At 44.2% G+C, this 15,361-nt stretch overlaps 1 protein-coding gene across 2 annotated transcripts; it reads left to right on the top strand.

Moving 5' to 3' along the window:
* The first annotated feature begins 1,425 nt into the window (after positions 1–1,425).
* Positions 1,426–14,807, top strand: tbc1d5 (TBC1 domain family, member 5). 2 transcript variants are annotated; one of them, XM_057020355.1, is made up of 22 exons: positions 1,426–1,644; positions 4,928–4,976; positions 5,223–5,329; positions 6,050–6,107; positions 6,236–6,344; positions 6,494–6,583; positions 6,933–7,007; positions 7,307–7,374; positions 7,485–7,587; positions 7,959–8,047; positions 8,139–8,189; positions 8,271–8,340; positions 8,444–8,616; positions 8,700–8,842; positions 9,036–9,142; positions 10,789–10,874; positions 11,216–11,523; positions 12,070–12,278; positions 12,380–12,479; positions 12,644–12,723; positions 12,798–13,046; positions 13,725–14,807. In XM_057020355.1, the coding sequence occupies exons 3-22, from the start codon at positions 5,236–5,238 to the stop codon at positions 14,007–14,009; spliced, it is 2,547 nt and encodes an 848-aa protein (XP_056876335.1). In that variant the 5' UTR covers positions 1,426–1,644; positions 4,928–4,976; positions 5,223–5,235; the 3' UTR covers positions 14,010–14,807. The 2 variants fall into 2 exon arrangements, with proteins under 2 accessions (XP_056876335.1, XP_056876336.1); XM_057020356.1 differs by lacking the exon at positions 1,426–1,644 and adding an exon at positions 3,047–4,568.
* The last annotated feature ends 554 nt before the right edge of the window (positions 14,808–15,361 follow it).

A 15,361-nucleotide genomic window follows, 5' to 3' on the forward strand; every position in this document is an offset into this window, starting at 1 on the left:
TGCAGCTCTCTAACTGGGACTTTTTATGGCGGAACAATCAAGCCCCATTTGGTCAGAATATCTTTATGGAGTAATTTGATAAAGCTGTGCTCTTTTCTGTCATCTGTTTCCATGGCAATACTTTAGTCGGGGCCAACAAAAAGCCATGAAAGCCTCATCATAAGTAATATTAGCTATAATAATGATGATAATGGTGCCACCTAAATGCCATTCCTCTGATTATGATGGAAATGGTAATGATGACTGCTTTATGTTACCCCCCACCCCCAAACACACACACACACATGCATGCACACATTGTTATTATTGCAATCTAATGTTAGCATTGGCCTTTTCTTTACGTTTTGTGTTTTCCTCCCCCATTTTTCTGCCGGTGAGACTCACTTTAAAGTGAAGCTGCTTTATAAAAGCACTCTGCAGAGAAGCTTGTCTTGTCTGACCTCAAAAATTGCTGCAATTAAGTCCCAGTAATTAACACTGTGGAGCCATGTTCTGGCTCATTTGTGATGTGTGTTCAGAATGGTGTGATCATACCGCAATGCGTTGCTATCTTTCTCTCTTTTCCTTTGAAACATGCAAAATTAGGGGTGTTTTAGCCGAGGATGTAAAAGTTTAGCATGAGCTTTATCAAATAAAATGTGATGGAATGGAAATTAAGTGTCAAAAAGCGAGTTTTGGTGACACAAATCAGGGCTGTGAGGCATTACTACGCGTTAATTAAAACAAATGTAAATGTATATTTTGATCAACAGGCCATCATGTTGATATCTAACATCCAGCTCATTCATATTAAAGAACATTGATAAAATATTAGAATCATTTGATGTCATATGATACAGTCATTTTCCATATCTATTATGAATTGCAAAAACTTGGCAATGTTTTGGGATATTATTACAATTTAAATGTAATTAGAGTCAGTATGGAGAGTGTGAATAAATGGCGTGTTCCTGCTATTCCATCCTTTCAGTGTGTAGTCCTGCATCTTTCCGCTGGGATCCAGAACTCCCAATAACCTTATTTGGAATAAATGGAGGTTGACAGATGGATGGGCGGATTAATGACGATTAATTCCCATTCATTGATAATAGTGATTCATTTTGTCAGGGAAAAAAGATTTATGGCAGAAGGCAATATAATGTATGTATGTATGTATGTATGTATGTATGTATGTATGTATGTATGTATGTATGTATGTTCAGAACCATATATTGCTTTGCAGTTTCTCATTTATGCCACTGGCGGCGCAAGTTCGAGCATCTAGTGAAACAGAAGAAGACGATGTTCCTTCTGTTATTCCATCGTATAGATTTCTGTTTCACGTTTCCATACCGTGTTATACCATGATAGGTTGAATATAAAAGCGTTGAATATTAAAATATTACGCCTGGTTAATAACCAGACACTTTTGTGCATGGCTGACAGCAACACGCTCCCGCATATCTGCGGTGCTGATCGCAGGTGAACAAATACCGGACCGCGGTACCAGGAAGTTCTACCTGCAGACAGAGAGAGAGGCATCGCCTCCCTCAGGTCACATGACCAGTCAGCTGATCATCAGCACATCCGCCTGACCTGCTACTGTTTACAAATCAGCACACGGTCTACAAGAGCAGAATGAAGAGTCCTGCATGATCTATTCAGGTATCTGGAAATTCTATGACTATGTGTGTACCGTCGCACTTATATTCACGTCATCTCGCTCGCTAGTGCATGTGTTATCAGTTGGTCTGGGCAACTGTGTCCGAAGTAAGAACAGGCCTGCGGACAGATTGGCTTGCAACTTGCTAACAGCCGAGCTAACTTCACGTTCCTTTACTTACTTCCTGACACAGTCAGTTACAAATTGGTCGACACCAGCAGCACCTTCTGGTCATTCTGTGCTTGTTAGGGGACTTTAGCCGTGGCTGTGCGTGTTTATCCCACGCTGGCTAGCTAGTCGCGCTGTGTTCGGACGTGCTTGCTGTGGTTTGTGACTCGCGTTGCTTTACAGACGAATTCCGCCTTCATTTGAAATGATCGTCTTATCTTGAGATTAAAAGAAACACGTTGTCTCTGCTGGTAGATGGTAATATAATTGATGGTGGTTACAATCTGGGCCATATCCTTGGTTTTGAGCTGGGTTTTCCAGGCTGATTTTGCCTGACAGCTCGGAGGATAAATCCAGGACAGTGCAAGTCCGCCTGCTCTTTATGCAGACTAACTAGTACATGTGTACTGGGACAGAAAGTTTTCAGATACTAATTCCCTCCTTCTGCATTAGAAAAGAGTGTAACTAGCATCTTCTTCACGTCTGCACTGGCTGTCACTATAGTGAGAGGAAATAGGCTGCAGAAGAGGTTTGAGAGTTGTCTTCTCATCATTAAACCTGACGGATTAATTGCTCATTCTGACTCTTACAGTACAAATGTATTTTTATCTGTTCCTCTTTTTAGGTTGTATTCTTGTAAGCATGTGTTCAGATGTTGCAGCTCTCAGACTTAATTACTGTTGGCTGTGAACTCAGAAAATATGCAGCATTTTGCCAAGGTTAAGGTCTCAAGCATGCTCTCAACCACTTGCTGATCATGTGACTGTGAAAGCTTCTGGGCTCATGCTGCGTGCAGAAGTAGAGGCATGTGAGTTTATTTAGTTAGGGTGTTGCATTCACGGTAACTAATTTGCAGTCTTGGGCTCCAACTGTAAATACCAATAAAAGCGGCGCTTCCTGCCAGATTTCTCTGTGCATATTTCTATGTGAACACTTTATGCCTTAAGGACACCACTGTCACTGAGGTAATGCTTAAATGTTAAATGTCATCTTAGCTGTAGTTACATATCATTTGCATGTCTTCCCGGAACCTTTAGCGCACTTCAGTAAAACGTACGTGATACTTCAGCAATTTCACGTAATCTCACTTTAGTTTCAGACTTGGTGAACAAGTCTTGGTCTGTCCTCTCTGGTGAAGTTAATGATTCAAGAACATTGCTCTGCTTATCATCCTGAAATTTGCTTATAGGGGTTTGATAATAATATCATAAATAAGTTCTACCCCTTTTAATACATAATAACCATTTAAATGAATGGAAATTCAATGTTATTGTTGAATAGAAAGGTTCAAAGTGGGATCAGTTGCTTAAGACTTGTGCCTCCAGTGTTGTATTTACATAAGCAGCACACACAGAGACACACATGCACACACAAGCACAGACTCGCTTACAAATTGGCTCCCCAAATTAGAGTAAGTCCAAACAGATCTTCTACCTCAGAACAGATGGATGCAGTGTTATTTGTCTCCTGATTTATTTAGGCATTTCATTATGTATTGATTTGATTATTTCATGAAAGGTTCGTGCTTTGAATTATTGAAATGTCTCCAGGTGCTGAGGATTAAATTATGCACAGGCTGATTTGCCTCCATTTTTTTTAACGCAGTAAAGTTAGAATGTCACTTCGTGTTCGACTCTGAGAGGAAATAATCAAAATGGGAGATGACTCACTTCAGGCAAGGTTGTACTAGCGTGTGTGTGTTTAACCACATCATTCCTCCGTCATTCATAAACGACGCAGAAACGCAAGCGCACGATGCAGCTTTTAGGTATTTCGGAACGCCTTTTTATTTTCAGAGAGATCGGACGAAGCTCTGGATGAGCGTGCGGATCTGTAGGGAAAAATGCTCCTCAAAATATCTTTTGACACCTTTTTTGCAATTCAGATTCGGTCATAAGATGATGATATAAATTAATATTCTTTGTGGGTTGACTGTTACTCGGGAGAATTTGACAAATCTTTTCATGCCGAGTCTTTGAAAGCAAAACTCAGAAAAACAGGCTATTATTGGCGGCACCTATTTGGAACATTTCTCTGTCTTTCCTTACAGTTACGGATTAGTTACGAGTATTTAGTGGGATAATATCCTTTTTAACAAGGGAAGGGAGGAAAAGCCCCTCAGCTTAAAAGGGAGTATTAATCTTTGAGGAGAACAGATGTTTCCAAAGAAAACAGGCACATACATTATGCATATAAAATTATTTCTATTTTTTGATGGCTTGTGTGCCTGATTTATGGAGCCAGAATTCCCATTTGCGTAGTTAATAGGTTTAAGAGATGCCTTTGTTGTGTTATTTCAACAATTAATAAAGCAGCGAACGGAAAAATCTGTTTGGAAATACGCTATTCTTTACGCCCGTGTATTAGAATCACGTGGCAAAGTCCCAAAATGGATGAAGAAGGCTCTGTTAGCCTAGATTGAAATGTTTCTGAGGAAGCTCAACTTTTTCAACAGTCGGGTTGTTGTTAGCAAAGTTTGGGCTCAGAGATGTTTGAGTTCTTGGAATTTCCTAGTAGATTGGGTCACAGTTTTTTCTTTTTTTTAAACCAAAATAAAGGCTTTTAACCTGATTAGGTGTTGATATTAAAACCAATCGTGTCTTAACTGCTGCTGCGTTCAACAATTTAAGGAAAATTGGCTGCATGCCTGTCGTAACCCCCCCAAATCTGATCTCTCAGTATAATAATACTAAATTTTGGAGGAACAACAGTGTTAAGAGGACAATGGGAGACACCATGTGCCACCTTCTCCTCCTGGGTAAACTTGATTAGACTTCACAGTTTGTCGTGAAAAAGTATTATTTGATGATAGGACTCAAAGTATAATTTATTGTTTTATGACACAGCCTGTCCTTAAATCGTTTGCATGATTAATCTCATTAGCTTATTTGCTACTGTTCAATAGGTCATTATTTTTTTTAATTATAAGGCATCAGTGTATGGAAATCACTTTCAACTATAAATGAAAAGATTCTGATGGTCTCTCATTCTCCAGGATGCTATTTTTAATTTTAGATCCACATGCTTTTTAAGTCACCCGCAGGCCCTTTAAAGACCCTGTGTTCTGTCTGTCTCTGTGTTCTGGAGTTTCTCATTTGTTCCTTATTCTTCTTGTAGAGTCATCTTTTTTCTTTCTGCGTCTTGGCTGAGGAGAATCACAAGACCGGTAAGTAAATAGTGTGAGGATAAACAGTTTCAGAGGTCTGTATGATGACAGCAGCAGGGGGTTGAGGTGTTTACACTTAGATTCTGGATACAGTCAGCAATCAAAGGTCAAACCCCCCCCCCCGTCATGAAGTATTGGTGTGTATCTAAAAAAAAAACTGAAGCCAGTTGTGATGGTTTAAAAAATAATAATAAAGAGGATGAGATAAATGGGTATTTGTTGTAACCTGTGCCTCTTATTCATCAGGTCTTGGTGGATCATGCAGCACCCTAATTTGGAGACCCGCCACCCGCTCCAGGCAGATGAGGAGACGGGTTTTGACCCGCTCCATGACTTCAACAAGAACCACAGCAGTACGCAGCCCTGCTCCTCACGGCTTACATTTATACAGTGCTGAAACTTCTATTCTGATCTGGCAGATGGAGGAAATCATCTATTTATTTGCATACATTAGCACAAGAGAATATATATAAAGACTCAAATCAATTTCTTTCCAATCAAGTCTTTATGTTCAGTCTTTTTCCGTCGTTTTGGGAACATTTGTGTGCTGCTGCTGGTCCAATGATCAGCTGTAGAGCAGCAGAATCACAAGGGACACGCAGAGAAGACCATTTAAAAGACCCAACGTTAGTGCGTTGGGGAAATGTGAGTCAGTGGTGTGGCTGATAATGCCCCGGGCTGAGGTTGTTTTTCTGCTTTGGAGTTTGCGCATGTGAGCGAGAGAGATTGTTGGGGGCTGGCATGTTGTGGAACTGATGAATATTCATGCTGAGTGTCCCTGTGGAACGGTCTCCTCCTGTAACTAATGTTGATAGACAGCTCTCTGACTTGAGTGCATGTTCACCTGCAGGCCAAAATTAGACTTATTACCGCCATTACGAGCAGTGGAGAGTTACTCTCTGTGCTCTTCTGCTGCTGGCACTTTTTACTTTGCTCATCTACACGCTTAAGAAAGTAACTGATCGCTCGTTTGGAAGCAGTGAAAAAGTTCATCAGTCCACTGTTGTGTGTATTTGTGTCCTGTTCCGTGAATGCTGGATCGATGTGTTGAGTTTGGGGCTCTGTGTCTCCAGGAGGATCTCTGAACGGCAGAAGCAGCTCCCAGCCTCAGTCCACTTCTCTTTCATACAGGTGGGTTGTCCAGAACCTGGTCTCAGCTCACTGCTTCCGCCTGCTCGGCTGCTGCATGATGCATTAGCTGGAAAACTGTGCCTGGTTCCTGGCCGAGACGCTCATAAATCTCCTTTTCCTCCCCGCAGGAAAGAATGGGATGACTTGTTCCTCAACAGTAATTACCTGGCCAGGATCCGGCAGGCAGGCATCAGCGGCCGGCTGAGGAGCAGCCGCTTCCGCAGCGTATGCTGGAAGGTAACTGCCAAACAGTTCGGGACCGTGGCTCAGGTCCGATTAAAGTGGCTTTGGCGAGGTTCTACTGCAGCGTACAGAGCTGCGTTTCTGAGCTGCTTTGGTGAGGCTGAGCCTGCCGCTTATGCTAACCTGCACGCTGCTGTCTGCAGCTGTACTTGGAGGTTCTTCCAGAAGACAAGAGTCAGTGGATCAGCAAGACCAGGGAGCTGCGGTCCCAGTATGAGAAGATCAAGGAGATGGTAAGAGCGCCCCCATCGGGCTCAAGTCCTCCACAGAATGACAAATGTGATTCTAAAGATGACAAATAGCCACGGTGGCTTTTTGTGTTTTTGCAGTAATTTGGTTTAATTAGTAATATATTACACTTATTTATTTTACATTTCTGTAGATATGGTGATTAAAAGTTAATTATTTGTGTGCTAAATTATTCATTTCCCAATAAATTATGAAGGGGCTGCTAACTGATTGAGCTGAAACCAACAGATTCAAACCAGACTGGAGCCTTTTACATGGCAACAGAAAATCATGTCACATCGTGGGATTATGTCTGCAGCAGCACCAGTTCCTGACATTTTGTTGTCTTCGTAGCACATCACCAACCCCCGCAAGGCCAAAGGCCAGCAAGATCTGGTGGTCAACAACCCGCTGTCCCAGGATGAGGGGGTGAGTGAATCCTTGTGTGCTGTCAGCCTACTTTTCATCATTTAAAACGGCGACGCGCTGCAGCTGTAGATTCACTGCTGCTTTGGCAGAGTTTCAAGTTCTTTTTACTTCCAATCGAGTCCACTTTTTATTGGGGCGCTTTCCTTGTTCTTGCGTGAATCTAAAACAGTTTTTTTTAAGTCAATCCTCTGCAGTACTACTCTCAAAACCTCTGGGATTGCTTGCGTTGCCTCCTCTAATCCATAAATAAACCAGGTTATTATTTGTGCGCTTTTGTCTTTTTTCCCTGCTCGTTGCAGAGCCCGTGGAACAAGTTCTTCCAAGACAAAGAACTGAAGGGGATGATCAAACAGGACGTGTTGAGAACGTCCGTACCACAAGCATTCTCTGTTTCTTTGGTTTGGAATATACATATTTTATACTGTTTTTTTGCGGTCGGCGTGAAAAAGATCTTTCCGTCCTTTTCTTGCTTTCTAGCTTCCCTGAGATTCGCTACTTCCAGGACGAAGATGTGAGGACTAAACTGACAGACATCCTGTTTTGTTATGCCAGAGAAAATGAGCAGTTGTTGTATAAGCAGGTAAGACTGAGATGCTTGAAAACCTGGGGTGTTCTGCTCAACCATGCTGACAGTTATGAAGGCAGCCACAGGATAGAAGTGGGAGTCCGGCCAGTTCAATCTAAAGAACAAAACACCTCTGTAATCTACCCTAATCATTATCAGTGTCTGCAACAGGTGCCAAATAAATAGACTGCCAGTAGAGCGTCTTCATTGCAAACTGGAAGTGACACGTGGCCGTGCCGCAGCTAACAATATCAAAATTAAACCTGCCACCCTGCATTAAAAACCTCGTACATCACTATTAAACAGAGACCGACCACAAATGAACCATCATTTTTTGCTCTCGTTCTTGCTACATGTCTTCCTTTGGCCTCTCCCTCTGCCCACAGGGGATGCACGAGTTGCTCGCTCCCATCGTCTTTGTGCTGCACTGTGACCATCAGGCCTTCCAGCACGCCAGTGAGACGGCCAGCCCCAGGTCCGTCCCTCCCAGCTGCGAAATCTGCACGCTCCGTCGATGCAGAGGTAGAAGGATGTTTGCATTTATTTGCATTATTTTTGTCTCGCAGTGAGGAGATGAAGTGCCTGTTGAACCCGGCGTACCTTGAGCACGATGCTTAGTGAGTAGAAATCTTTTCAAATCTAAATTGGTTCCAATCCTCCCCTTTCGCTCCCTCACACGCGCTAACCTTTGTCCGCAGCGCCATGCTCTCGCAGCTGATGGAGACAGCAGAGCCTTGGTTTTCCAGCTTCGAGAGGGAAGTGAGAAAGGTTCGTCCGAGCTACAATCATGTCGCGGTACTTTGAGTCGTGAAGGAACAAGTGTTTATTATGGCGATCATTTAGATGTGTAACATGGACGGTCCTCCTGCAGGGTAAAGAGGAGATGCTGACAAGCATTCCGTTCTCTCGGCCCCAAGACGCCGGGCCGTCCGTCGCCATTGTGACCAAAGTCAACCGCATCCAGGACCAGCTGGTAAAGAAGCACGACATCGAGCTGCACATGCACCTCAACCGGCTGGAGATCGCGCCCCAGATCTACGGCATGTCAGTATCGCCACCCGGAGTTCAATATGTGCCCGACGCTCTCCTCGGGGTGCTAACCGCCACCTCTGGTGTCTCTCCTGCAGCCGGTGGGTGCGTCTGCTCTTCGGCCGGGAGTTTCCGCTCCAGGACCTGCTGGTGGTGTGGGACGCGCTCTTCGCTGACAGCATCACTCTGGACCTGGTGGACTACATCTTCGTGGCCATGCTGCTCTACATCCGAGACGCGCGTACGTTCCCTTTTGTTCCTGGACGAATCTAATAAAGCCACGTCGCAATTTCACGAGGCACACTTCACTTCAGATTTTCAACACCCTTTTTGGATTAGATAGAGATGTATTTGTGTCTGGTTTAATGTGTTTAATGTGTGTAATGAGATGGTGTGTTTGAAAGGCTGCGTATTTGACGTTTTATCTGTTTCAGTCATTGCCAGTAACTTCCAGACCTGCCTAGGACTCCTCATGCACTACCCTCCGTTGGCAGACATCAACTCTCTGTTGCAGAAAGCCCTTTTTCTCCGAGATCCCAAAGTAAGCAAACGATCGCACTCCTGTCACTGATTGCTAAATTATTGAATCAGGTTTTTTTTGCAAACTCAACAATCTGAGTTAGTTGCGCTTCCATTTCCCTTAAAGGGTTTACACTGATACGCACCGTGTCAGGCCGGGAGTCAGTTTTGTACAAAGCGCTGCCAAGTTCTGTCACTGGAGCTACACTGGTCCAAAGAATAAAGGCCAGGATTTGTACCGATGTCTCCGTTTAGGGGGATCGTGCTCTGAATCGCTCTGGCCGTGCACAGTTTGATTTCAAGAGAGACTGGGGTTCGTTTGGCCATATTTTCAAAATAAAACCCTATCAGTGTTCCCAATGATATGCCGAAAACAGTTTTATTTTATTTTATTTTTTTAAATTCCAACTTGTTATCTTTTTATCATTAATGAACCTAGACTTGCAGTTTTAATCACTCCTGAGACATTCACATGTGCATACCTTCATTAAAGCTGTCTCACTGAAAGCTATAGTCACTGCAGACATGAGACGAGATGGAAAGACCAAAAGGGTCACGTTTAGACTGTAACTCAAGTAAACAAGGCTGTCGAGGAGTGATAATCTGATCATGTAAGAGTCTCAAATAGTCTGACTGTGGATAATTAAATAAGTTAGTACCCATGATATTGTGGTGGGTTGACACACAGATGTAAAGAAACCTCAGATTTTGGTTCCCTATGGAAACCATGCGGTAGCTCTCCTAATGATGCAGTGCTTAGTTTTACCACCTGGGGGCACTATATCGCACAAAAATGAAATTCTGCATGATGAAACTACTTCTTGTTCTGGATTATTCTGCTCTATTGATTCAAGTGAAATAGAAAGATAACCCCTCTTCTCTTTAATCTATAATGCTTTCTTCAATAAAGCCAAAAATTCTTGTCCATTACAATCATTTTCACTTCCGCAGACACCATTTGGAAAATTGAAAGTACCTCTAATAAACACGTGAAGCGGAAGAGCAGTTAATATGAAAAGGAGAAGCTCCAGATATACCATACATAGATGCCACAATGTTTATCACTGAAAATCTGGAAATGCCAACATTTTGTCACCCCAGGCTGCTGTCATCAGTGCATTTGTTGAAGTTAGCAAGTACGTACTTTAATTATTGTTCTGCCAGTTATAATGTATGTGTTACAATTATTATTGTTAGTTTTGTATTATTATGAGCTTTATAAGCAGTCTTAGAGCCTAAACCGTCTTCGTGTAAACCAGCCGCCGGCCGCATTTCCACGTGTCTGATTTGTTTATGACCTTTGCTAATGCATCGCTGTCCCAGCACAATATGTTTGTGTTCTTCCTCCGAGTTCAATGAGCCGTGCGCTAAAACGGCTCCCCACACTTTTGTCCGTCATTCTCCCGAGATGAGTATCCAGATCTGCCGTGACAGCGATTCCCCCCCAGGTGGACGCCCGCGTCACACCAGATTGGCGTCACGTGTAACACCTGGGGTGGCGTGATGGCATCATCCACGATAGCGGATGGATGTTGCCGATTCGCGCTGACTCACAAACATCCAGGCGTGCATGTTTTTTGCCTTACGTTGTCGCCTTTGCTCTGACTTTTTTCGAGGGATGGGTATTGTGCTCCTCAACACTCGGTGTTTATGTGCCTCCTTTTGTAGACCCACCCACGACCCGTCAACTACCAGTTCCAGCAAAATCTGGACTACTACAAAACAAGGGGCGCTGATCTGATGAACAAGACCCGGTAAGTTCCAAAAGCAATGGCAGGCTTCGGATAAGCTTCCACTTTTAAATGTTTAGCTCATGAGAAGCTCAGAATGAGTGTCTGGGCTAACCAGTAAAACCCAGACAGTCTAAAAACAGCTCAGGCTGGATGAACCTGGGACTTCTTTAATAACCTTTGAATGGCCGCATCTCCTCCAGGATAAGACCACGGTCCTGAGGGTGCTGGTTACAAATGATTTAGCACTTTTATGACCAATTTAAAGTTTGAGCCAGTATTGCTATAATAATTATTTGGCGCCAACTAAAACCACAAGGTTCAGAGGCTAAAGAAAATCTTCTTTCTTTTCCGCTCACTTGTAGCTCCAGCTCCAGCGCAAAAACAGCCCCTCTCAACATTAACAAGGTCTCCAGCAGCCTGCTCAGCTTTGGCCGAAAGCTCATCGCGCCGGCCATTTCGGTCAGCTCCAGCACCGTCACGCCGATCAACACTGAGATACACTCCTCCTCTTCCTCCTCCTCCTCGTCCCCACCGTCGGCGCCCCCCGCCCTGCCTCACCCACTGGCCGATCCCTCACCTGCTCCCGCTGCTCTGCTGACTCAGAGCCACGGCCAGTCTCAGCACTACCGCCTGCTCAAGTCCGAGAGCATGCCCGCCCATCTCAGCAAAGGTGAGCAGAAGAGCACACGCAGGTCCAGGTTTGTTCCAGCATAGATTTATGTTTACGGCTGCGTGTGCAGATTAACCCTAGTGAGGATAAACTTCCCCCAGAGGTTTGTTCGGCTGCTCCCATTTCAGTGGGAGTCCTTTCACCCAGACTCAAACTGACACACATAATTGCTACCATGGCAACTACTTGTGTGACATCCCCCCTCCTTTCTCCCTGTTGCATGTCAGGATAATTTCTGCTTGACTGGCAGCTGATGGGTGATTTATTACACACGGTGCATTGAGTAGCGTGTAGTACCTCCTCTTGGCCAGCAGAGGGAGACCACTTCTTGCTAAAAGGAAATAAAAATGCCTTTAAATTGTAAAATAATAAATCTTTATTTATACAGATGGATCAGTTAAGAACATATATCATAATTTTTAATGATTACCTGTGGGTCAAACTCACCCGATTGCCTTTTAATGGTGGGGCAACCCAGAGGTGTGTATGTCATGGAAACACTTAGGTTCAGTAATTTTTTTGGGTCTTACCTCTCTGCCTACTCAGGCCAAAGCTCCAGGACAGCCAGCACTTCTCCCAGTATAGAAAGCCTTACTGGTGGCCGGGGCCAGTCCACGTCCTCGCCGCCTCCTCACTCCTCTCGAGGAAGCGACATCAGCGCCTCGTCTCCTCCGCCATCCGCCAACAAAAAGGAGTCTTTCTTCAACATCACCCGCTCTCGCTCCCACAGCAAGTCCATGGGCAAAAAAGAGACGGTGAGTCATTCCCTCTTCCCTTTTTCTGATTTTCCTTTGACTGCTTATTCAGTTTGTCCCACACCTTCACCTTCTGCTGTGTGCCCATCTTCCATCTGCAGGAGGAAGACCTGGAAGCGCAGGTGTCCTTCCTGCAGGGCCAAATCAACGACCTGGAGGCCATGAGCAAATACTGTGCCAGGATGATGAACACTCACATCTGTGAGTCAAACCTGCCTCTTTAAATCATCACTTGTGTTTAATAATGTTAAGTTTTGTCTCCAAATGTCTGAGGAACCGCTGCAGTATATGGAAGAGTAAATCAGAAGATGTGGAAGTTTGGGGATGCTTCTCTTCTTCATTAATGGCTTCTTCTTGCTACACAGGTAATATCCAGGAAGTGATCCTGCAGGAACGCATAGAGAAGGAGGATGAGGTGCTGGTGTCACTGGCTGGGCTCAAACAGGTAGGTCTGCTCTTGTTTTACACACATTATTGTTGTGTTTCGAGCAATTTTTCTCTTTTGTGTTTATCTGTCAGATCAAAGACATTCTTAAAGGGGCGCTCCGCTTCAATCAAAGCCAGCTGGAGACTGAGGAGAATGAAGAGATCACCATCGCCGACGATCACTACACTTCCACCGCCTCTGCCGCCGAGACAGTTCTGAGCAGCATCAATCACCGTCCGCAAGGAGGCGTCGCACGAAAGAGGGATTCCGGTCTGGACGTCGGCTCGAACACGAGTGAGAGAGAAGAGGAGGAGCAAGCCACGACGCCTCCACAGCAGCAGGTTAATTAGCCAGTCCTCTTCTGGGCTGCTGGACTTCTGCACCTGGAAACAGTAGTTCCTTTTTTTTAAATGTAACTAATTAAAGTGTTTCAGACTTGTTAATCTGTCTATTATTTACCTTGAGGATTTGTAATGACCACAAAAACAGAGAAAAAGCTGCGTAGAAGAACTCTGGTATTGGGAAAGGACTAGCCAACTATGCTAACGTGTTGCAATGCTAAAGCCCCTGGCATTTACAAGATAATAAAGATATTTAAATGTTGACATTTTTCCGAAAAGATAGATATGTCCAGCGACCCCGCTTAGGGATACGCGGTAGAGGATGGATTATATAGATACGTTAAATATCTGCCTCATAGTGGCAAAATGTGTGAATAATGAAACCAAGGTAAAGTATTCTGTTGCAATAAGCTGTAACTTTGGTTCTTCCTCTTCTTCATGCCTAATTTAAACAGTTCTGCTTGAATGATACTATTTAAGTTCTCCCCAGAGAAAGGAGGCAAAGCTGCGCGTTTAGAGGAGGCGGGTGGGAGTAAATAGAATCCTGCTCCGAGTTAAAGGTGCAGGATCACTGCAGCACTTTAAAGATCAGCCCAGGTTTCTGTCGACGTGCTTTCTCCAGATTTAGGCTTGTAAAATCACAAAATGGTGTTGTGTTGATCGTCACTGTGTGTTCAGGTGGCTTCCTCCCTCGGCTCTGATGGGAAGAACTGGGATGACTACATCCTTGTTTCCCAGGACGGAGATCTGCAGCCTGCGGACGGAGCCGGAACGGCCCCGTCTGACAGCACCCCTCCCGTCAGACGGGGCCGGGGGTTGGTGCGAATGGAACCGGAGGGCGCGGCAGGAACTTTCCAGGACCCGTTGATGGTGGGCATCACTTCGGGCTCCTCCAGCCCAGACGAGGGCTCCACCAACAGCAAGGACTCAGACTTTACCATTGTGAACCCAGCCGACCTGTGAAGGAACTCCCTCTGTCCGCTTTAGTTTTCTTCCATCGAGATGTCATGATCCAAAAAGAAACTCAGCAGGAGGAGGTGGAGGCTGCAGTGTTTGGTGGAGCAGCTGCTGTTAGCTAAAAGTTGCACATGTGGACTGTGACACGCCCGTCACAAATACCTGATACTCTGTTCCTTTTTGCCTGTCTTCTGTGCCACTTTATTCCTGTCTAACCTGAGGCTGTATGTTAGCGACCTAACACCTGTAGCTCCTTATATTCAACTGTCACTGGACTGAAACAGGGCGTCATGATCATTCTGAAGAGTTGGACCTCAAATTTTAAATTTTTACTCACCAGTAGATGATTTTTCCACGCTTGAGCGTTGTGTAATGTTTCGGAGGGCGGCGCCGTCGTCTCCCGAGGGCGGAAACGTGGTCGCACCTCTGCCTGTCTCTCGAACATGTCCTCTTGTCGGCTTAACCAGTGCCTCTGACTACTTTATCTCTCAATGAAAACCTGACTGATCTGTTTAGTTTAGTTTTTTTTAAAATATGTATATTTTTAATCTTTTGACATTTATTTTCATGGATTAAAAATTAATCATGGAAAAAGTTTTTTTTTCCTGGTTCAGTCTTTAAACGGCTTCGTATGTGGATATTTTAATGTGGTAATTGACAGTTTAAAGTTACATCTGAGTTCCTTTTTCTTTTTTATTTCTGTCCTGTGGGAACCATGTAAAGCAGCACATGCAGAGATTGTCCTTCTTGCTGGCACGTCGGTATAAATAACTCCACACCAATAAAAATATATTGCTATTGCAACACTCTGCATTTACTGTGTCTCTGAGGAAGTTGTGATGGCTGTGTAGGCGGTAGATCATTAACATACGCTACTCTATGAAACGTCACCATCGTTGTAAATTAGGTGTCGTCACAACTGATGATCAAGCAAAGGGGTATTTGTTAATAAGACCTTAATCAAAACTATGTAGCCAACCTGATTTTCTTTCTTTAGAATATGATTCACTAATTATAAGCGAACATATGTCAAACAGGACTATTTTACTCGGGTTGTTAAACCTCAGCTTGGACACTAGAGGTCGCTGCGGCTCACTGCGCGACGCGACCATAAATTAGATCTAAGATACATTTTCTCATCAACTAACAAATGTTGCTGGGTAGTGGTGTTGTCGTTGTTCTAAATACCTTTTTTATTTGTTACATTGACCCCTTCACTTTTCTTCACTGTGATTTTAGACCTCACCTTCCTGTTCACTGGATGATACCGTGTGCGCATGCTCAGTAATGAGCAGCGGCGCCCAATTAGGAAGACCTGGGGGAGGCAGCGTCCTATAAAAGCCAACGTTAATGGGTTC

The sequence above is a fragment of the Takifugu flavidus genome, chromosome 21, assembly GCF_003711565.1.
Source record: "Takifugu flavidus isolate HTHZ2018 chromosome 21, ASM371156v2, whole genome shotgun sequence".
Taxonomy (NCBI): domain Eukaryota; kingdom Metazoa; phylum Chordata; class Actinopteri; order Tetraodontiformes; family Tetraodontidae; genus Takifugu; species Takifugu flavidus.

Bases quoted from the DNA above. Each gene is read 5' to 3' on its own strand.
- tbc1d5 (XM_057020355.1), top strand. From the start codon at position 5,236: ATGCAGCACCCTAATTTGGAGACCCGCCACCCGCTCCAGGCAGATGAG. The intron at 8,843-9,035 runs GTACGTTCCCTT...TATCTGTTTCAG, and splicing joins GCTCTACATCCGAGACGCGC to TCATTGCCAGTAACTTCCAG. The intron at 12,480-12,643 runs GTGAGTCAAACC...CTTGCTACACAG, and splicing joins GATGATGAACACTCACATCT to GTAATATCCAGGAAGTGATC.